This window comes from Geotrypetes seraphini, chromosome 14 (assembly GCF_902459505.1).
Source record: "Geotrypetes seraphini chromosome 14, aGeoSer1.1, whole genome shotgun sequence".
NCBI classification, from domain to species: Eukaryota; Metazoa; Chordata; class Amphibia; order Gymnophiona; family Dermophiidae; genus Geotrypetes; species Geotrypetes seraphini.
Genome location: NC_047097.1, coordinates 2656567 through 2678867, shown reverse-complemented (window position 1 = coordinate 2678867; position 22301 = coordinate 2656567). Strand labels below are relative to the sequence as shown.

General features: G+C 41.8%; 1 protein-coding gene and 1 long non-coding RNA gene across 3 annotated transcripts in view; one reads left to right on the top strand and one right to left on the bottom strand.

The window, feature by feature from the left end:
• The window catches only part of LOC117348326, a 135039-nt gene that overhangs the window by 30776 nt on the left and 81962 nt on the right, over window positions 1-22301 (top strand). The gene's annotated exons all lie outside the window — the stretch shown is intronic.
• TLN2 (talin 2) overlaps window positions 18225-22301 on the bottom strand; it is a 572423-nt gene continuing 568346 nt past the window's right edge. For both annotated transcript variants that reach the window (XM_033920311.1, XM_033920312.1), the window contains 2 exons: window positions 20893-21018; window positions 18225-19078 (listed from right to left, as the gene is read on the bottom strand). In XM_033920311.1, coding sequence (XP_033776202.1) covers window positions 18950-19078; window positions 20893-21018 — 255 coding nt within the window. In that variant the 3' untranslated portion in view covers window positions 18225-18949. The remainder of the gene's footprint in view (window positions 19079-20892; window positions 21019-22301) is intronic.

The window sequence follows — 22301 nt, the reverse complement described above, 5'->3', positions numbered from 1 at the left end:
TATGAAGGCTGCCAATCAGGTGGAGAAAATTTCAGCAAAGGTTAGACAAATGCTGGGTTGCATCAGAAGGAGCTTTATCAGCCGAAAGCCTGAAGTCATACTGCTGTTATACAGATCCATGGTGAGACCTCACCTCGAGTACTGTGTCCAGTTTTGGAGGCCACATTATCAAAAGGATGTGAAGAGAATGGAGTCGATCCAGGGAATGGCCACTAGGATGGTCTCAAAGAACGTCTGACCAGACTCTCGAGGAGCGCAGAGAAAGGGGGGACATGATAGAAACATTTAAATACATCACGGGTCGCATTGAAGTGGAGGAAGAAATCTTTTTTCTAAAGGGTCCCACGGCGACAAGAGGGCATCCGCTAAAACTTAAGGGGGGAAGATTCCATGGTGACACCAGGAAATACTTTTTCACCGAACGGGTGATTGATCGATGGAATAACCTTCCACGCCAGGTGGTCGAGGCCAGTAGCGTGCGCGACTTCAAGAGTCGATGGGACAAACAGGTGGGGGTGCTACAGAGTTATGCTTAAAAGATGGATAACCCAGGGAGGGAGGGTTCCTGAGTAGGCAGACTTGTGGGAGGGAGGGTTCTTGAGTGGGCAGAAATGTAAAGTTATGAATATAGGGAAAGGGAACCCGATGTACAGTTACATGATGGGGGGATAATATTGGGGGAAGGCAACCTAGAAAAGGACTTGGGAGTTTTGGTGGATAAAACAATGAAACCGGCGGCACAATGCGCAGTGAGCATGGGAAGCCGCGCACTCATGAAGCTCAATGTGTGAAAAATAATTTAAAAAACATGCTAAATGACGCTAAATGCAAAGGTTTTGTTACCAAAATATAATTATTGTTTTTATTTTTTCAATCATGACACCAAAAGAATAAAGCATAATTGCGTTAGCCATTGCATTAGCGGGAGGTCGTTATAGTTGCCACAATGCTGGCCTTCTGATAACGAACTCAGTTCAATATTTTGAAACACTCCCATTATATACTTTTGGCTCAGTGTGACATCATCAGCTTGACAGCCAATAAAAATCAACAAAGGTGGTGTTTAAAGTTAGACAAAGAAAAAAGTTTCAGAAATTACATTTGTTGGTTCACATTCATTTCTGAATATACATTAACATTTTATAACATTTCCAATATTCCTTTATCATTCTTAAAACTTATTTCAGACAATTTGTCTATGTATCAAACAAGCTGCTGAAAAGTTCTAAACCTGCTTTCGTGTTACCTACAAATAGTGCTGAAAATTAGTCAGCCTGCTTGTCATTACAATAAAGGAGAAGGAGGACGAGAAGGAGGGGCTGTTTCCCCCCTCTCCCTGCTAGAGACTGTTATAGAATCAGATTTCATTGATCTGCACACAGAAGCCTTCCTATGTTAGAGACTGGAACAGCAGTTTCTGACTTTAAGTTAACCATTTCTGGATGTTGTGTCTTCCATTTCATTTTTAATACCAATTCTTTCATATCCACACATTCATACTTGCTTGGGCCCAAGCATTCCATGCATTCATAGCTTGGTTCACTCATATTTAATTCATATTTAATGCATGTTATATCTTAGTTTGGGATACTTAATCCTAGCCAGCCTAAGGCACATCTGGTATCAATTAACACCACGATGCTAGGAAGCCTAAAAAAAGACTTGGAAAAAACTGAACACAAAATGGATTCCAAAGACACAAGAACCCAAAATGGAGTCCCTGTATATCCTGGTTTCCTTCATGATTTGGCCTAATAGCAAAGTACATAAAAAGAATATTATTCTTTCCCTTATATTAATCTATAGTGTGTTTTTCTGGCTTTGACTGCATCCATATTCAGATTTTCTTCACCCGTTTTTCGTACGCTTCTATTGGATGTGGCCTTAACACACGCATATGCTTGTATCTAACTAGAGATACCCAGAATCATACGAAAAACAGGCACTTGTGTAGAAAAACTCTACAAAAATACTGCACTATCATGTTCTGACGTCCATTCCATTACCGTCTCATAAACATCACCCCCTACTGGCCACGAGCCACTACTGCTCAGCAGCGGCCTCAAAAAGGGCGAACAGAATGTTGGGCATTATCAAAAAAGGTATCACTACCAGAACCAAGGAAGTTATCCTCCCGCTGTATAGGGTGATGGTGCGAACGCATCTGGAGTACTGCGTTCAGTACTGGTCGCCGTACCTTAAGAAGGATATGGCAATATTCGAGAGGGTCCAGAGAAGAGCAACAAAAATGATAAAGGGCATGGAAAACCTCTCATATGCTGAGAGGCTGGAGAAGCTGGGGTTCTTTTCCCTGGAAAAGCGGAGACTTAGAGGGGATATGATAGAAACTTATAAGATCATGAAGGGTATAGCGAAGGTAGAGAGGGACAGATTCTTCAGGCTGGCGGGGGCAACAAAAACTAGAGGGCACTCAGAAAAATTGAAGGGAGATAGGTTCAGAACAAATGCTAGGAAGTTCTTCTTCACTCAGAGGGTGGTGGACACCTGGAATGCGCTTCCAGAGGAGATGGTAGAGCAGAGTACGACTTTGGGTTTCAAAAAGGAACTGGACAAGTTCCTGAAGGAAAAGAGGATCCAGGGATACAATTAGAGGGTTACTATACAATACAAAATGCTTTAGAGTAATAGATCACTACAGGTCATTGTCCTGGGGGGCCGCTGCGGGAGCGGACTTCTGGGCATGATGGACCTATGGTCTGACTCGGCAGAGGCAATGCTTATGTGCTTACTCTATGTTTCTATGTTTCTCTATGTTTTATTGCAGGCCAGCAAAGTAAATGCTCCGATGCTCAATCATAAGCCAGTGTTAGTTATTCACAGCTGGAATTGCCTTCTACGTACCACCCAACACATCAAACATACAATCATTTATGGCAGGGGTGTCAAAGTCCTTCCTCGAGGGCTGCAATCCAGTCGGGTTTTCAGGATTTCCCCAATGAATATGCATGAGATCTATTAGCATACAATGAAAGTAGTGCACGCAAATAGATCTCATGCAAATTCATTGGGGAAATCCTGAAAACCTGACTGGATTGCGGCCCTCGAGGAGGGACCTTGCCACCCCTGATTTACGGTAAGTTTTTCTTTTATATCATTCATTTTCTAATTAGAAATCTTATGTGTTCATTGTACCTGTTTTTGATTTGAGACAAAGATGCTTTATCAAAGTAATGGTTAATAAACTGTTCGGTGGGCAGGGCTGCCAAGAGAACATCCGGGCCCCGGTACAAAGATTTTTGAGTTGACATGTTTAAGGCCAGTACCTGAAATGAAATACAAAACACATAAATTTGCCGTATTGCTATCAAGAATTTTGTTAGTGGTTCTAAAGTTAGGACAATATTGCTATTGGCTTTCCGCTAACCGTCAAGCTGTTTATTGTCTCGAATGTCTCGACAACGTAGAGAAAAAGTGGGTCCTTTATTCTACAATTACAGCATTTCCAGGGAACTTTGAGGAATTATTTCTCCCTTTGCTGTCCTGTAAAGTCATCTTTGCTGTCCATGATGAATCAGCGTGGCTCGGGTCCCGTTCTTCGTCCTCCCAGGATTCGGTGGGAAAGCAAGGGGGAGTAATCCGAACAATAAGTTTGAAGCTAGGAATGAACACGTGAGAGCACTTATTGGTAGTCACTTTCACAAGTTTTTGTTCATTGAATCTTGAATGCACCGTATTATGTCACTCAAAAGTATTTTTATCATTGTCACGGCCCTCTATTGCTTCACGCTCACTCAATTATTCACAATCTTGTACGTCAAAGTTCTCGCGCCATTCTTTGTCTTAGTTTGTAAGGACGTCTTCTCAAGACAACAACACGTTTTGGTTTTTGTGATGTTTCTTGAGCTTCATAGGCCCTGGAGTGATGTACCGGCTGCACCCCCCCCCCCCCCCCTCTCCTTGGGCCTGTGGGTGGGATACATAAATAAAACTTACAATGTGGATGTATAGGATAGAAAAATCCAGGACAGAAAGTTATATTTTCCCCAATACCTACTGAGCAACATTAAACTAATGTCTGCAGTGACAGAATGGCTGGGTCAGGAGGGAGCTTGGAGGAAGAACGGAAATGCATTAACTCTCCTTTGAAATGTTTTTGTGCACTTCAGAGAACAATCAGGAGGGAGGAGGAGGAAAACATTGTCTGTTCCGTCAAATAAAGAGGAACATTAGCAGCTTGAAAGGGAACAGGATTCAATTTTCCTTCTGTAGATTTCATGAATATTTCTTGACTCAAGAGTTTGGCCCTGTGCTCCAGTGTGGCTGGCACAAGAGATGTGCGTTTGTGCCAACACCACACAAACAAGATGAGTTTCGACCGAGCTGAAATGAAACATTTGCACTTAGAGCTGTGAGAATATTCTAGAAAAGCTTAGGATCATATATGTGAAAGGTTAAGCTATGACATGTAGAAAGACGTTAGCCCATTCTGCCAAGGTAAATATCCTACTGAACAGGGTGATATCCAAGGAAAAAGAAAGTGTCAGGAAGGAACTGGAGATATACATTCATTACCTGCAGTCATCGTCAAACAGAATTCATAATTCAAAAGAGTCTTTTCATTTTAATGGTATATTTGAAAAGGGGGTTGTTGTTTTTTTTGCTTAAAATGCTGCACCGAGGAAGCTTCCCACGTTTATTTCAATAGCACAACAGCTTTGCATGGAGCTTAGTTAAGACACTTGTCCTAAGCTTTTGCTTTCAGTTTGTGAGTTCCAGTTACTTGTGTATCGTTTAATAAAACCTAAAGTTTCAAACTTGAGCAATAAGCCACGATAGCGAGTCCCGCCATTGCAAATGTGACTCAGTCCATAGGAATTGAATTGGGATGTGTCACATTTGCCACTCAGGGATTGCTACGGGGGGCCTAATTAGTTAGTCACTGGCTAGCATCACAGAATGTAAACAATGAGACTCATTGGAGGAAGTTGATGGCAGGGGCATAGCCATGGGGTGGCTTGGCCCACCTACCCAGCAGCAGAGAGCATTGGATTAGTGCTGCCTGATTCAGGAAAAATTTTTTGATTCGATTCAGCCTATTGAATTGATTTTTCGATTCAATTTTCCTGCCCAATTGGGTCTTTTGTTTTGTTTTTTTTTCCAAACATCCTGGTGGGTTTATTTTCACCCCCTTTGCCCTCTCTTACCCACACTGGCGCTGTGGTGTAAACAAAATAAACAAACAAAAAAGACTTTTCCTCTCTCTGTTAAATCCTAGCTCACGTTCGTGGTCTAACACCAACTCTGGCAGGATACACATTTCAAATCTAACATAATGAAAATCACAAAACAGAAAATAAAATTATTTTTTTTGTTTGGTCATTATTCGAATCATGTTGGTTCCAGGCTCTGGTTTCTGTTTGTCTTCTGATATCTCGCTTGCCAAGGTCTCCTGCCCATTTGTTGTTTTCTTCTTTCTCCGTGCTAACCATCTATCTTCCATCTCTGTCCTCTCCTTCCGTTTCCCTTCCTTCTCCCGAAGGTCTGGCATCTTTCTTTTTTTTCATCTCCATCCCTGCAGCTGCAGCGATAGACCCCACCATCTCTCTTCTCAACTACCCTTCCATCCCTCTCGCTCCTTCCCCACCACCCCAGCTCTCCCTTTCTCTTCCCAACTAACCTCCTATCCAGTATGTCTATCCCCCCTCCACACAGTCCCTTGTGTTCAACTTCACTCCCTTTCTGTTCCTTCCCTCTCTCCCTCTCCTCTGGTTTTAGACCCATTATTTCTTCCCTGCCCCCTCCCCCCAGTCTGATATATGCACATCTCTTTGAATCCCCCTTCCTCCCTCTGTGTACTTCTACACCAGGGCCCCTCAAAGGCCTGGTTCCCTCCCTCCCTCCCGCACCGAAAGCCTGCTTGTTCCCCTGAAGGCCTGCCCCCCCCCCCACTGAAGGCCTCTCTGAAGGCCAGCATATTCCCCTGAAGGCCTGGTGTTCCCCCTCCGGTCCCCCTGAAGGCCTGCATGTTCCCCCCTTTTTTGAAGCGTCCTCCGGCTTCCCCCCTGGCCTCCCGGTCTTACCTTTAGCTATTACGGCAGCCTGTAGAGAGGATCTCCGGTGCTCTAGAAATTCTTGCAGGCTGCCTTCGTCCTCAGCATGTTACCTCTGCTGCAGTCCTGCCCCTCCTCTGAAGTCAGGGGCAGGATTGCATCAGAGTTAATGTGCTTCTGAGGACGACGGCAGCCTGCAAGGATCACTACAGCATCTGCAATCCTTTCTGCAGGCTGCCTTATTAGCTAAAGGTAAGACTGGGAGGCCAGGGAGGAAGCCAAAGGCCTATGCAGCACTTCCCGACTGACCCGCCCCACTCGCCCCCCTAAAGAAGGAGTTGTAGTGGCAGTGGATGGCCAGCATGAGGCAGCACTGCCATTTCTGCTTTAGGAGACCTGAAGGCATGAGGAGGAGGGTTGCTCAACGAATTGGCAAGGCCAATTTTTTTTTCTTTCTTTTTTTTTTAAAAAAAAGAATCAATTCAAATTGATTCACCCGAAGTGAATTGGTAAATCGATTCAAATCAGAAATCGGGCAGCACTACTTTGGATAATCTCTCTCCAGGTCGCTGACCGCTGTCCTGGAAGCCTTCCCTCCAACGCATTTGCATTTTGCACCAGAGGGAAGACTTCTGGGTCAGCCGCTAGCAGTGTGTAGGAACCTCTGAAAGTGGCTTGGAGAAAAATGCATAAGAAGTAATTCTGCATGGGGGAGGGGAAACTTTGTGCCCGCTTACTTTGGACTCAGGCCCTCCCAAAATTGCCTGTCTTGCTACATCACAGGCTCCTGGAATCCATACTTCTGTCCACACTCTCTGAATTTCATTTCAAATCACTGAGAGGAAAATAACTTGGAAAATTGCCATTTAATTTTGAGCCATGGAGCCAAGAGTCTTACCGTAAGCATGCAGACCTCAAATTCCTAAAATACATTGCATTGGCCATTCCTTTGCAGTTAGCTGCATGTATAAGTTGGGTCGTGTGTGTTGGGTTAATGATGACTTAATGTTTTTTCCAGATTGGAACTTGAATTCAAAGCACATCAAAAGAGGCTTGCCCCACCTTATTTAAGCTAATCCATCATAGGCAAGAATGTACCCTAGATACATCTGCTGTAATAAAGATTTTGTTAAGGTAGATATAATGTGTGTGGGGAGACTCAAGGGATGGTTTGGCTAGACTCTGCACTTGGCACAAACATTTAAAAGTCATTCTTTTCAGTGTGGACATGAAAGGTGTTCAGCAGGAAGCCTCTTATTTTTAAATTACATGTTCATTTCAGAGCTGTGTTTCCCTTGCATTTAAAGCAGCTCAAAATATTAGTTGACATTCTTGATATATCTAGTTTCTCTTTTTCTCTATTCCATTTCCCAAGTTGTCTTTCCTTTTCTTCACAATATATTTCATCTTACTGAATATGAAACCTCATTTCGCATATGATATCTTGGTTAACAAAGCAATATCCAAAGTCAGGACATTCAAAATACATGCCGGCGGCCTTGACAAAGAACGAGCGAAAAGGGGAAGCAAGACTTAGAAGCTGCAAAGCTAAGCTAAGTTATTAAATAAGTCAAATAAGTTATTGAATTTATCAAAATGCACAGAAATGGATGAAATATGTAAATGACAAGCACAACAAAAAGTAAAAGAAATATCAAATGATAAAAAGATATTTAAGATTTTAAAAAAAGCATAATAAGTATGCCATATTGGGAAGCATGAGGAATTGAACCCCCGAGGAACTACGAGTGTTCTGGGGGTGGTCTGATATCCCTTGGCAATACTATTACAAATATCAGTGAATAGCCTACTCGATCCGAATGTGAAGTATTCTCAATAAAACACAAACAGGCCTGATCACCCAAATATCATTTTACCTTCATCTGTTCGTCATGCTTGCCTTTTTAGCTTGGCTGAGATTCATGAACAAAAGACTATAATTTATAGCAAATAGAATTGCCAGTGATTTATAGATTGTAATAAGTTAAAAGTTAAAGAGCGCTATTTAGGATTAAAGAATTCAGCTGCGGGATTGATAGTCCCTATGGTTGGCAAGCTGAAGCGCTTCATAGGATGTGGGGCGCTTTGCATGTCAGGGTTTTTTCCCCAAATAATGTTGGCAGCTTGTTCTGCTTATGTACTGCAAGCAAGGTGCACATATGAATGACAGCTCATTGGATCTTTAACATTATAATAAATATTTCTCTCTAGAATTCTCTTGTCACTTAGGAATGTTTTGGAATTGTACACATGATTGTTCAATGATAAGGGGGGAGAGGGGGTATTTTATAATTACATATTGTATATGTTATTTGATTACGTGATAGGAAAGGGGGGAAGGATGGGTGATAAGGGTATATTATTTGTATCATTGATGATTATTAAGTGATTTATTTATTGTTAATTTGTTTGGACATATTGTCACACTTATTGTAAGTCTGAAAATGAATAAAGAATTAAAAAAAAAAAAAGGAATTGTACACACAAATTCATCAAAAACAAAAAAAAAATTCACTTAAAATTGGTCTAATTTAAACACCAGTGATTTCAGTGCACATGAAAGAAAAAGCCTCAGTACTGGGTGAGTCATGTGACCCTACCTCTTACCCATCCATTGGCAGAAAAAAAACTTTCATGAAAACACTGAAAAAATCCTTAAGTACGTCTTTGAAAAATTTTTTTTCTATTGATACACTGATCTCTAACAGATTTAAAGGTTCCAATCAAGAAAGGAGACGCCATTATTAGCGGCGGTAACTTGCAAGAGCTGTTTACACTTTAGTGCCAACTGAGGTCAGAGATTCAGACCATTTATGCACAAGAATTTATGATATCTGGTTGGTCTCGAGCGGGTTGACCGGTGTAATCCCTTCCCCCGCTTTTTGAACTGAGGACTGATTCCCCAATGAAGCAGTGGGCAAAACGGACCCGTTGGAATCAGGGCTTTGAATTAACGATTCTCTAGCCACAAGTCAATGTTATATAAAATAATTTTTACAATCTATTATATAAGAATTTTGAATAGCATATCATTAACAAGTTAATTGAAATATACAAGAGAACTGTTTATGACCGATGATTATAGCACCGTCTGATCCAACTGAACAGCCATTTGGCTGGTTTGTAATGACAAGTAAAAAGTCTGAGGTTCTTTTCCCCTCTTGATTTGATAGTATCGACATGATTTTTTGGTGAAGATTTATATAATTAGGATATTATTATAAATTGCTACAAATTATCATTGTGTTTCCTCTGGGTGTATTGAAAAAGAAGAATTAAGAATTTCTAACTCTACTCTTGACATTGATCTTGGGATAGTAAATAGGGACAGAGGCGGCAGACTGAGGAAAGGGACTGCAAGAGAGGTGGTGATCTTGCTGCACCGTATGCCTGGAACAAACTGCCTGAGTGAATGTCAAGCTCCAGACTAAAAGCCCACCTCTTCGAGAATACATTTAACTCAGGGCTCCTTTTATCAAGCCGCACTAGCGGGATTAGCGCGCGCAACTTTTAATCATGCGCTAACCCCTGCGCTGGCCAAAAAACTACCGCCTGCTCAAGGCAGGTGTCAGCGGCTAGCGCAGCCGGCGGTTCAACGCACGCTATTACGTGCGTTAAACTGCTAGCGTGGCTTGATATAAAGAGCCCTCAATCTCCTCACCCTAAGCCCTTACTTGTCTTGTTGTCTTTTAAATTGTAAGCTCTACTGAGCAAGGACCGTCTCTTAAATGTGTTGATGTACAGCACTATAGAAATGTTAAATACAAGTAGTAGTAGTTATTGTACTTAGATTTCAGGCCAGTATGGATGCAGAATTCCTGAATTTTGGAGCATTTAGTACTCCTGGCTGTGGTAGAAACCTCTACTGTGGCTTAGTAAAAAGGGTGGGGAGGGGGGGTGATTAATTATTTAATTAGGCTTAATTGGCACTGATAATTGAAGGTGCCATTAAAAAAATTAATTATCTGGTCTGTACCTCAGGATAGATATCTATGCTGAAGTGGCAGGTACCTACCAGGAGGTAGGTGTGGTTAAGGGCTGATTCTAGGCAGAATTTGGGCGTGGCTTTACAGGTTCACTCATGTAGGCCAAGAAAACCCTGGCCTAAAAGGGAGCATGTCTAAGATGGCATGATTCTATAAATTTATTTATTTATTCATTCAATTTTCTATACCATTCTCCCAGGAGAGCTCAGAACGGTTTACATGGATTTATTCAGGAACTCAAGCATTTTTCCCTGTCCTGGAGGGCTCACAATCCATCTAGCATATCTGGGGCAATAGTGGTGGGGGATCACAAGGTCACAAGGAGCGTCAGGGTGCTGAGGCTGTAGATTTAACCACTGTGCCACACACTCCCTATAGCAGGTGCCTAGCAGATGACTGACAGTTGTACTCAATGGCCTCCACGATTTAGGTGCCCTTTGTAAAATCAGGGTCAAAGTGACAATTCACATTTACTGCACCAGTACTAGGGAATGGGACTTGTATACTGCCTTTTTGTGGTTCCACATTCAAAGCGGTTTACCCTCGTGCAGGTACTCGCACTTATTTTGTACCTGGGGCAATGGAGGATTAAGCGACTTGCCCTGGGTCACAAGGAGCGGCGCTGGGATTTGATCCCATCTCAGAGGGCTGAGACAACAGCTCTACCACTAGGCCACTCACTTCATCATAAACGCAAAAACACACAAAGCACAGATGTTCTTCCTTGAAAAACTTTATTTGTTGGCGAGTACAAAACAAATTTTAAGGTCAGACCAAGAGCATATATACAGTTAACCCTTTCAGGACCAAGGGACATATTTGTCCCATAACTTTAAAATCCTATAAATTTTGATTGGGATAGTCTACAGTTCTAAATTTGATATGTACGGATTCCATATGATACTGCCTTTATGTAAACAAACTGGTTCCGACATTCATTCATTAGCGTCGTTGCTAGATTGACAAGAAGATTCACTTGCCACACTGTCCATAAGCCAGAAGTGTGATTTTTTTAAATAAAAATAATGATATTTCACAAAAAAAAATCAATTTTTTGGCATCTGCAAGCCCTTTTTACCATAAAAATGTCGTCAAAACCACAAAAATTGGCCTACGATCCTTATGGTCCTGAAAGGGTTAATGCAATCTTACAGCTTTGTACTCGTGTTTGTTCTTGTTAAAGCTTCAGGAGAAGCAGCAGCAGAGCAACTGAGGCTTATTATCCAAATTCAGTTATAATCTCAGGCATCCCAGAACACAGCTGCCCAGCTCTGAATATTGGGGTTTTGTCTGAACTGCAACAACATTGATAACTTACCCGCATTTTAGATATAAACATCCAATCCTAGCAGAGAGCTTTTTTTTTTTTTTTTGCTTTTCACGAGGAAAACAGGGCTCATCCAGATTTCTTGCAAGCAATGGTGTTGCCAAATTGAAAACACAGGCATATTGGCTAGGAAAGAACACACTTGACTTGTGTTTACATCAGTGGCAATGTCTGTAAACTAAACCATACTCTCATCTGCCTTAAAAGGTAACTGAAGGCAGGAGGAAACAGGTAGAGAACTTTAAGACAGATACCCAGCACAGTGTCATTTGCACACGATTTTACAGCTGATCCACATCCAAGGTGCAGTTTTAGATCATGATTTTGAGAAGCAAGGCTCCTTTCCTGGACTCTTGTTTTTAAACATGTGTAATGGGCAAGGATATATTTTTTTTGTGGTTTTGATAGCCACTTTGGGGGCAATGCTATAAGTCGGCGCCCAATGCCATGTGCTTGGCACCAAGATTCTGTGCAAGGTTAGTATTAATGCACCCTCTTATACCAATTTAGTGGCAGGCATATTTCACATGCATAGATGGGCCAAGTGATGTGTAGTGTTGATAGAATATCATAAATGTGTATATCTAGGAGATATGACCATGGCTCAGCTCTGCTCTGCTCCCCTTGAAGTTAGGGGCTACCTTATGGAAGAGCATGGGGGGGGGGGAAATTCTAGAAATAGTGCCCTAATTGACGATGGCTGGTGATGCCTAGCCAAAATCCATGCGCGACAGTTTAACTGGCATAGTAATTGACCACGATATTAAAAACTAATAAAAAATTTTTTTTTAAATGATTAAAATTGTGCATGGAATTCCACGTGGCACCTAACAATGCCTAGGTCAAGATGCTCAACACCTACCTAAAAAGTAGGTGTGGTTAGGGGCGGAGAATAGGCATGGTACAACTTAGGCGTTGTTAGGTGTCTATGGTAGGCACCAGTATATTAGGCCAGGAAAACCCTGGCCTAATGTACTGGCACCTACCATTAGGAGACCTAATGACTAGGGCTACCGCGGTGATTTCCCGTTTGGAAAATATGGACCCCTAGCCCCGCCCCCAGCCTGCCCAGTTCCACCCATCCCCGCCCTGTTATGCCCCAGTCTCGCCCCCACAGCCTGCTCTCGTCAGGTATCCATGCATGCGCGGATACCAGAACTCCTACCCGACAGTGATTTGTTCCAAGCTTTTTAAAACTTGGACAAAGTGCCGTGTTTTGAAAAGCCGTCCAGACCCCCGGACATGTCCTCAAAAGGATATGTTCGGGGAAATCCGGATGTCTGGTAACCCTATTAATGACACCTAGCTCAAGTTAGGCACCTCTAACATAGTAACATAGTAACATAGTAGATGACGGCAGATGAAGACCCGAATGGTCCATCCAGTCTGCCCAACCTGATTCAATTTAAATTTTTAATTTTTTCTTCTTAGCTATTTCTGGGCAAGAATCCAAAGCTTTACCCGGTACTGTGCTTGGGTTCCAACTGCCGAAATCTCTGTTAAGACTTACTCCAGCCCATCTACACCCTCCCAGCCATTGAAGCCCTCCCCAGCCCATCCTCCACCAAACGGCCATACACAGACACAGACCGTGTAAGTCTGCCCAGAACTGGCCTTAGTTCAATATTTAATATTATTTTCTGATTCTAAATCCTCTGTGTTCATCTCACACTTCTTTGAACTCAGTCACAGTTTTACTCTCCACCACCTCTCTCGGGAGCGCATTCCAGGCATCCACCACCCTCTCCGTAAAGTAGAATTTCCTAACATTGCTCTTGAATCTACCACCCCTCAACCTCAAATTATGTCCTCTGGTTTTACCATTTTCCTTTCTCTGAAAAAGATTTTGTTCTACGTTAATACCCTTCAAGTATTTGAACGTTTGAATCATATCTCCCCTGTCTCTCCTTTCCTCTAGGGTATACATATTCAGGGCTTCCAGTCTCTCCTCATACGTCTTCTGGCGCAAGCCTCCTATCATTTTTGTCGCCCTCCTCTGGACCGCCTCAAGTCTTCTTACGTCCTTCGCCAGATACGGTCTCCAAAACTGAACACAATACTCCAAGTGGGGCCTTACCAATGATCTGTACAGGGGCATCAACACCTTCTTCCTTCTACTTTATACAGCCCAGCATCCTTCTGGCAGCAGCCACTGCCTTGTCACTCTGTTTTTTCGCCTTTAGATCTTCGGACACTATCACCCCAAGGTCCCTCTCCCCGTCTGTGCATATCAGCTTCTATCCTCCCAGCATATACGGTTCCTTCCTATTATTAATCCCCAAATGCATTACTCTGCATTTCTTTGCATTGAATTTTAGTTGCCAGGCATTAGACCATTCCTCTAACTTTTGCAGATCCTTTTTCATCTTTTCCACTCCCTCTTCGGTGTCTACTCTGTTACAAATCTTGGTATCATCTGCAAAAAGGCACACTTTTCCTTCATCCCTTCAGCAATGTCACTCACAAACATATTGAACAGGATTGGCCCCAGCACTGATCCCTGAGGGACTCCACTACTCACCTTTTCTTCCTTCGAGCGACTTCCATTAACCACCATCCTCTGAAGTCTGTCCGACAGCCAGTTTCTGACCCAGTTCACCACTTTGGGTCCTAACTTCAGCCCTTCAAGTTTGTTCAACAGCCTCCTATGAGGAACTGTATCAAAGGCTTTGCTGAAATCCAAGTAAATTACATCTAGCATATGTCCTCGATCCAGCTCTCTGGTCACCCAATCAAAAAAATTCAATCAGGTTCGTTTGGCACGATTTACCTTTTGTAAAGCCATGTTGCCTCGGATCCTGTAACCCATTAGATTCAAGGAAGTACACTATCCTTTCTTTCAGCAAAACTTCCATTATTTTTCTAGGTGTGATTCTGTAAATGGCACTTAGCGGTTGATTGATATTCACACCGAGGGACACTTAGAAGTTAGGCGCTGCTTATAGAATCAGGTTCTAAGTGGGCTTAGGTTCACTTAGCGGTCGATTTATGATGCCTTTTATGTGCCAAAGTGGCAACTACATCTAGGTACATTTTATCTAGGGTAACCAGGCTTCTGGATTTCACTTTTGAGGACATGTACGGGGGTCCGGACAGCTTTTCAAAAGCCAGCACTTTGTCTGGGTTTTGAAAAGCTTCCGATATTGGGATGGCATCCGCCATGACGTCATTGTGTTGCATTCGCGCATGCGCGGATGCCATCCCGACGCATAAATAGGTTAACGGGGGTGGGGCTGGGGGGCAGGATGTGGGTGGAACTGGGCGGGCCTGGGTCCGGATTTTCCTTCAGGAAAATCTGGTCACCCTATCTTTATCCAAATTGCCTTCTTTCTGCTTTTAGCACAGAGGGAAGTCTATCCATTATCGATACCTCAAATGTTTAAGGGTTTCGGAATATAATATTGCCTTGTGTGCGTGTGAGGGTATGATGGCATCAATAGCAGCACTATTACTGGTTCTACTAAAATCAAGATATTTATTACAAGAATTTGTTGTATAAAAGTTTTGGTCATCGTAGAAAGCAGTTAAGTCAAAAGAAATCACAGACTTTCACCCGGAGAAGGATGTCCTAAAAGGTCCTCTAACACACCTTTCAAAATTTTTCTAGTTCTATGATAGGATACACATGTAGACGCCTCGGATAAACGAGTGGTAAATCTACCTGCAGAGAGATCTCTTATGCAATCTCTTTAGCAAGAAGGAATGACACTCACAGTGCATATGAGGACATGAGAAGTGTGGTAACAATACATTTAAATGCATTCTTCATTGCTTCACCACATCCGTTGACACCAAAACACCTTTATGCATCAATGAACTTAATCACCCCATCCAGCCCACCATAAAGATACTAGGCGTAACTCTAGATCAATGCCCAACCATGAAAGACCAGGTGGACTCCTTAATCAGAAAGGGTTTCTTCACTCTCTGGAAACTCAGATCCATTAAAGCTTATTTCGATACGTCGGCATTCAGAACCCTGGTCCAATTCCTCGTACTAAGTCAACTTGACTACTGTAACATCGCCTACTTAGCTATTTCCCCCAAAAATATGCGACGTGTGCAACTAATGCAAAATGCAGCGGTCTTCGGACTAAAGAAATTCGATCATGTATCACCCTACTACCGGCAGTTACATTGGCTACTGATGGAAGCACGCATAAAGTTTAAATTCGCCTGCTTCTGCTTTAAAGTGCTAAACGGACTTGCCCTAAATACATAATTGACCTTTTCTCCTTCTCTGCCAACAGACACAAGAGAAGCTCTCATTCCTACTTCTCCCCCTCCCTCCCCCCCCAATTAAAGGTTGTAAACTGAAAAAACACCATGAACACCTTCTTTCACATCAAGCAGCATTGTGGGGTAAAGACCTAGATCAACTGCTTTCACCCACTACTTATGAGGCATTCAGAAAACGTCTAAAAACTCAACTGTTCCTAAAGTATCTAGACAACTGACCCACTCATCTTCTTTCTCCTCCATAGTGATTCCTCTGTCCTATTAATCTCTTTCTCCTCAACAACGCATTTCCGGTCCTATTAACTCTCCTCTTCCCCCCTCTTAAATTCAATCAATTTGTACCTCACTTAATCTATTGTAAACAGCATAGAACTTAACGGTATTGCGGTATATAAACTGTTATTATTATTATTTCAAAGGTCCAGCAAGGTTACTATCAATGTGTAGTACAAAGCAAACTGGGCCCATCTAGCAGAGGATGATTTAAATGACTGCATCAATAATTAAAGGTCCTTTTACTAAGCTGCGCTAATGAGCTTAGAGTATCCTAGGTGGGACTTTCTCCAAACACTAAGCGCATTTCTAGCACAGTCACAAATTCAACCTTTTTCCAATTATTTCTTTTTCCGGCTACGTGGTAATGTTAACATCAACATGCGTCCACTGAAAAAAAAAAATTAACATGGGAACCCTTACCAACTCCCATCCTATTTAGGAAGCTCTTGCATTGTCGGCCTTATTCAGCTAGAACTTGCTAATCTCAGTGCATTCTCAGTCAAAAAATACTGAAGGGGTAACAAGCTCAACCACTATGTTGTTACTGTTGAGTGACTAAAGAGAGTTGCTTAAATTAAAGAAAAGTCACTACATGAAGAATATTCAAAATGATGATTCAACAATTATCAATGTCTATAACTGATAGAACTCTGCTCAGAGACATGAAGGCAATATGTTCCGCCTCACCACCCAATCATTGCAGTGTTCACAGTGAATTTGCTCCAGGTGAAAGATTGTTCTTAACTGATATGTTGCTAGCTACTACGGCTATGCTTAGCTTTTTATACAAATCTAAAATGTAACAGCAGATTTGCTCAGACTTAGCTTTGAAAAAGTAGCTGGTTCCGACGTGCCACGTTTCGGTCCTGCGTCAGGGAACCGACAAACAAACACAGTTAAACTGGAGGTGAAAGCTCATATAGCATAAAGTACGATTAGCTTATAACGTCCAAGCATGATTTCTTGTGCTTGAGCTCCAGATTAAAGCAGTGCTTCCCAATTCAGTCCTGGATTACCCCTTTGCCAGTTGGGTTTTCTGGATATCTGCAATGAACATGCATGAGGTTGATTGGCATACACTGCCTAGACTGTATGCAAATCTCTTTCATGTATATTCATTGCAGATATCCTGAAAACCCAACTGGCAAAGGGGTAATCCAGGACTGAATTGGGAAGCACTGCTTTAATCTGGAGCTCAAGCACAGCAGGAATATTTTCCACTACATGGAATTGTTCCTCCAAAAGTACATGGTATTCAAAATACATACGTACTTTCTGGGAAAACAGAAATTGAAAGTGGCTTGACAAGCAGCACAGGCTGAATCCTACGTTAACTGACACACAGTTGGCAGAAACTGCACCTACTTAACATTTCAGATGTAGTGGAATACCACACATTAACCCTAGGTGGCACTACGTGGATCTGTGTTGTCTACAATGTAGTTAATGATCCATATGTGCCAAATCCTATCCTTGGAGCATCAATTCTCCACCCCCAGGACTGCTTACGTGTACACTGCGTATAGGTGGGCATGATCCCCCTAAATGTATAAATCTGGGAACCCAACTTTACGCTTAGTGCCCAATTTACCCACCCCCTTTTACTAAGCATCAGCAGAATTCCTATGAGCGTCAGAGCGTTTAGCGCTCTGGGCTGAGGTAGAAATCTCTACAGCAGCTTAATAGAAGGGGAGGTTAAAGAATAAGGTGAGTTGAGTGCACAACTTAATGCCATTTGATGGCTGATTATTAAATAAACAGCAATTATTGGCTTAACTTGGTGTTCATTGCCATAACTGGCTACAATTGGCAGTTGCACATGCAACCAACCTTAGTTGCTATTCCAGAAGGTACACATGAAATTTCTGTAGCATGCAACTCTTATGGGCGTGGCCATGGCAGAGGCATGCTTTGAGTTATGCGCCTAAGTGCCAACAGCTAGACGCTCAACAGGCATTATCCCGGCACCTTTTATAGAATTTACCCCTAAGGGGGTAGTTTCATAAAAAGGTGCCTATGCCAGTGTTCAAAGGAATCTAGTTTATAAAGGCAATACGGGTATCTTTATTGCTTTTATAAAATAGGCACTCAGGGATTTTTAAGAGAATCTTCTTGAGCATGCTAAAAACACTGTCCCGCATGCTTATGACCCTTATAAAATTTACCCCAGGGCAGTCCTTATATGTTGTACTACACATTCAGGAACTGATAATATCCAAACAACTGAATTCATGCACTTACAGTAAAAGCTGTCAATGAGGACCAATACTGACTCAGCTATATTTGGACTGAATCAATTTTTTTGTCATATAACTCAAATAAAGATTTAGGTTATCAAGCAAGTGTGAACTTGTGAATAACTTAATTCATCCAAAAATGTTGCTTTAATGGCCAGGTGCCCTTTATTTCAAGGTGACAAACAGATTTTGTACTTTCATATAATACTTCTGAGCTGGAGTAAGCCAGCTATTTTCACATTTGAAGCACAAGAACTAAAAAAAGGGGAAAGAATGGGAAATTATATACATATATATTTTTAAATATATAAAATGTAAGAGCACATAGTAGATTGCTTCCTTAAATTCTGTAGCTTTCAAATAAGTACCTCACCCCTCAACCTGAATGTAGCCACTTCTGTTTTAACATCTCTCACCAGAGAAGATCTACAGGCTCCCCATTCTAACACCTGATTTTCCAATTCTGATTCTTCCTAACACACGGTTTTTATAATTAGAAACTCTTTCAGGGAAGAGAAGAGACCAAGCCGCATAGTACCGTGCTGGTTTTATCGTAACAGGTTTTAGAACGGAAGGTAAACTCCTGAGGTTCAGCGAGTGAACGCATGGGGAAGTTTAGCATAGTGAATGTATAATACTGAATCTTTAATTCAAGAACCACAAACCTCCTGCAGCTTGAACAGACAAGGAAGAAGAAAATCTGGATACTGCATGTTCATCAGCTTTTGCGTCTGTTCTCAAGTCCTGCAGGCAGCTTTCCGTTGCCCAGCTGCATCAGTATATTCTCCTGTCCACTTGAGTGATACTGTTTTCTTGATCTCTTGAAGCTCACCTAAACAAAACCCCAAAAACAAAATCCCCCCTCCCAGATCTTTAACTATGATCTTCTCTCAGTTCTGTAGGGAGAAATTTATATTGCTGTTGCCGAATCTGAGCCAGCTTTTTCCTTGCCTCTTCCAATTCTCGTTCCTTCTTCAGCATTTCTTCCTGGGCTGCGATGATCTATGAAGATAATCAGAAAGGTTTATTACATTGGGCCAGTTTTTAGGTTTTTCTGTACCCTTGTCCTTCTTTCTGACTCCAAGTTCAGATCAGCTGTTCCAACTCAGCATCGTCTGGTTGCCTCCAAGAGGCTGAACCCTTCAGTGCTGGTCTCCCCAGTGAGGGTGTCCAACCTTGGTCCTTGAAAGCTGTGCTGCAACACAGTCATATTTTTAATGATTTCCCCAATGAATATGCATAAGATCTATTTGCACTAAAACACCTTTCAAAAATTCCAAAGCAAACCCTGGATCGGTAGCATGGAATATTGCTATTCCTTGGGTTTTATTGAGGTACCAATGACCTGGATTGGCCACCATGAGAATGGGCTACTAGGCTTGATGGACCATCAGTCTGACCCAGTAAGGCTATTCTTATGTTCTTATTTAAATGAAGAACTAAATCATCTCTTACACCATGAAGTGAAAAAAGTTTATTTTAAAAGGACCTCTTGGCAGTGGCTATTACTGCTAGACCCTAGTTTGAAGGGAATACCAGCTCACTAAACCTCATCAGTCCCACTATTTTTTACTTTTTATTTTAATTTTAATTATTTATATCAAGCATTAAATCTTGTACAGCAAAGATTGATACAGTCAAATTAACTTCAGGAAAATAAAAATAAAGAAACATTGACTAATCATTCTAAGTCCACAATTTAGATCCAAGATTACTTGGAGCAGAAATATAAAGGTATTTATTTCTCGTCTAAACTAGAGAAACAAAGAGGAATTAAATCAACTGACGCCTGGTTCTGGAAACCACCAATCTTTTTAAGTGCTCAGATTTCATTCTCTCTCAAGGCGTTTCATGGATAGGAAAGCAGTTAAATGAGAAGGTTAAAAAAAATCTCAATATTTTTTAAATATAAATTTAAGCAATTTTGCTTCAAACTTTTCATTTAAACAATAGTACATAACATTTATTTTAAATACAAATAGAGACACTGGCCTGACATGAGTCATGTTTCATTTAAACTGCAAAAGAGTGTTTGGTCTCCCTTAACTGTACACAACTAGATGTCATGCAAATTCATTGTGGAAATCCTGAAAACCTGATTGGGCAAGAGCTGATATTGGACACCCCTAACCTCAGTCATGGGTACACAAGTTTAGTTCTTGAGGAGTGCAAACAGGCCAGGTTTTCAGCCTATCCCTAAAGAATATGCCCAAGATAGATATGAAAGGAGCAAGGAAGAAACATGGAATTATATGTCTAACAAACACAGAGATCCAGAAGTCCTGAATAAATGGACCACCATGAAACATTGCTTGTAATATGAAGGACCAGTGTTGAACTATTGATTTTTTCATGCATTTTCACTTCTCTTTGAGCAATATTTGCCCATTAGATGAAAGTTTTTTTTTAATGCCAATGATGTTGGTAAGATAGAGCCTAAGCTGTATAGCTCACATGAGACCTGAGGCTTTTTCTTTCATCTTTACTGGGTGATTGGCGCTCGGTGATTTTGTTTGAGAGGAGTGTTGTTTTGTGTTATTCAAGATAGATCTCTAGTGTATGCACATCTCTCATGCATTTTCATTAAGGACAGCTTGAAAACCTGCTCTATTTGTGGTCCCCAAGGGTTGAATTTGAATACCCTTGACTTACGTACTGTTTTGGAATCTTGCCAGGTACTTGTGACAATGCACTTGGCAGTGTCCGTACCTGGTTCCGTTGATGATGTCACCCACACGTGAGAATATTATGCCAACTTGTCCTCGGAAAAATATAAATAAATACATACGTACATGGATGGAAGAGCCTACACAAACCTGAGCAATTCCTCCAACAAATTTTGTTTTAACCACAATGTCCTCATCATCAGCTTTGCTAAATGCTGCTTTCTGGGCCGCTCGGACAAGATTATCTGATGCTCGTTTGACAGCGTTGCCAGCAGCCTAGAAAAAGAGAGAGAAAATCCAATACAGACAAATATTAAACTTGACTCTGATCCCTAGAGGTTTACCTAATAAATTTAATGGTTTCTTACAGAGAAATCTCCAGTTCCATGGTTGATAGGCCTGCAAATGGATCCTTATGGCAACTAAGATCTTGAAGCTAAAATACATTTTATATTCACCTCTGGTGCTTAAATTAAGTGGATAAAGTGTTGTTGTTTTTTTCTTTTTTTACCAGTGTGTTTTAATTCAAGATTGACATGTTGGGTATTTCAACTAATTCCTTATGGAAAACTATTACCTTAAGTCATCACTGTCAGACAGGTTGCTTAAACAATGTTTTCTGCGATAGAAACAAGGGAATTGCTCTTATGCCTAGCTGCAATAGCATAAATTAGTCTTATTTAGCATCTTGCGTACATCCTGGAAAAGACGACTAGGTGACTGGGTCTGAAAGGAGTAGTAGCCGGAGGGTCTGATAGAGCTTGAAGTCCGGGGAGAGCTCAAGCTTGATGACCGGCGGAGGGACCGGTGAAGTGTCCAGGACCCATGGGGATCCAAAAGGCTGGAGATCAGAGGACCAGCGGTGGTCCCACAAAGAGTTAGAAGGTCCTAGGCTGACAGGGACTGGCAAGTAACTGGTGGTGACTGGCGGAGAGACTTGTAATGGTACCGGGAGCTAACAGAAGACCCAAGAGGAAGCATCCTGTAGACCCTGAGAGCAATGGCCAAAGGTGACTGGTGAGTGACCAGCAGGGCCAGTGGCAACCATCAGAGAGACTGGTAAATGATACCGGAAGATGCCTGAAGACCCGGAGGGCCAATGAAGGGTTGGGGAGGCCCTGGTGATGATCAGGAAGTGTCTAGAGAGACCTGGTCATGGGTTTTAAGAATGTGAATGAAGTATATTTTTTTAATGTTGTTTTAACAGTACCTGGTGACAGAGGAAGGAAGACCAGAAGTGCCTGGGCATAGAGGAGTGATGGGTAACGACAGCTCAGCCCAATCACATACTCATAGGCAAATAGAATAACTCAGGCATCTTAAGCTACACTGTGTTGCTTAGGAATTGTCAGCACTATATAGGAGAGAAACACCATGCGTACTTCCACTGGATACTTGAAAGGTCACCCAAAAGCAATAGCCCAAATGTGATAAGATGAAAAAAAAGGAGATAAGACTAAAAGCACCCACTTGCATGCAGAAAATCTTTTTACTTTAAGTCAATGATTTAGGAACTGAATTTCCACCACTGTGAGCTAGAGAACACTACTACTGTTTAT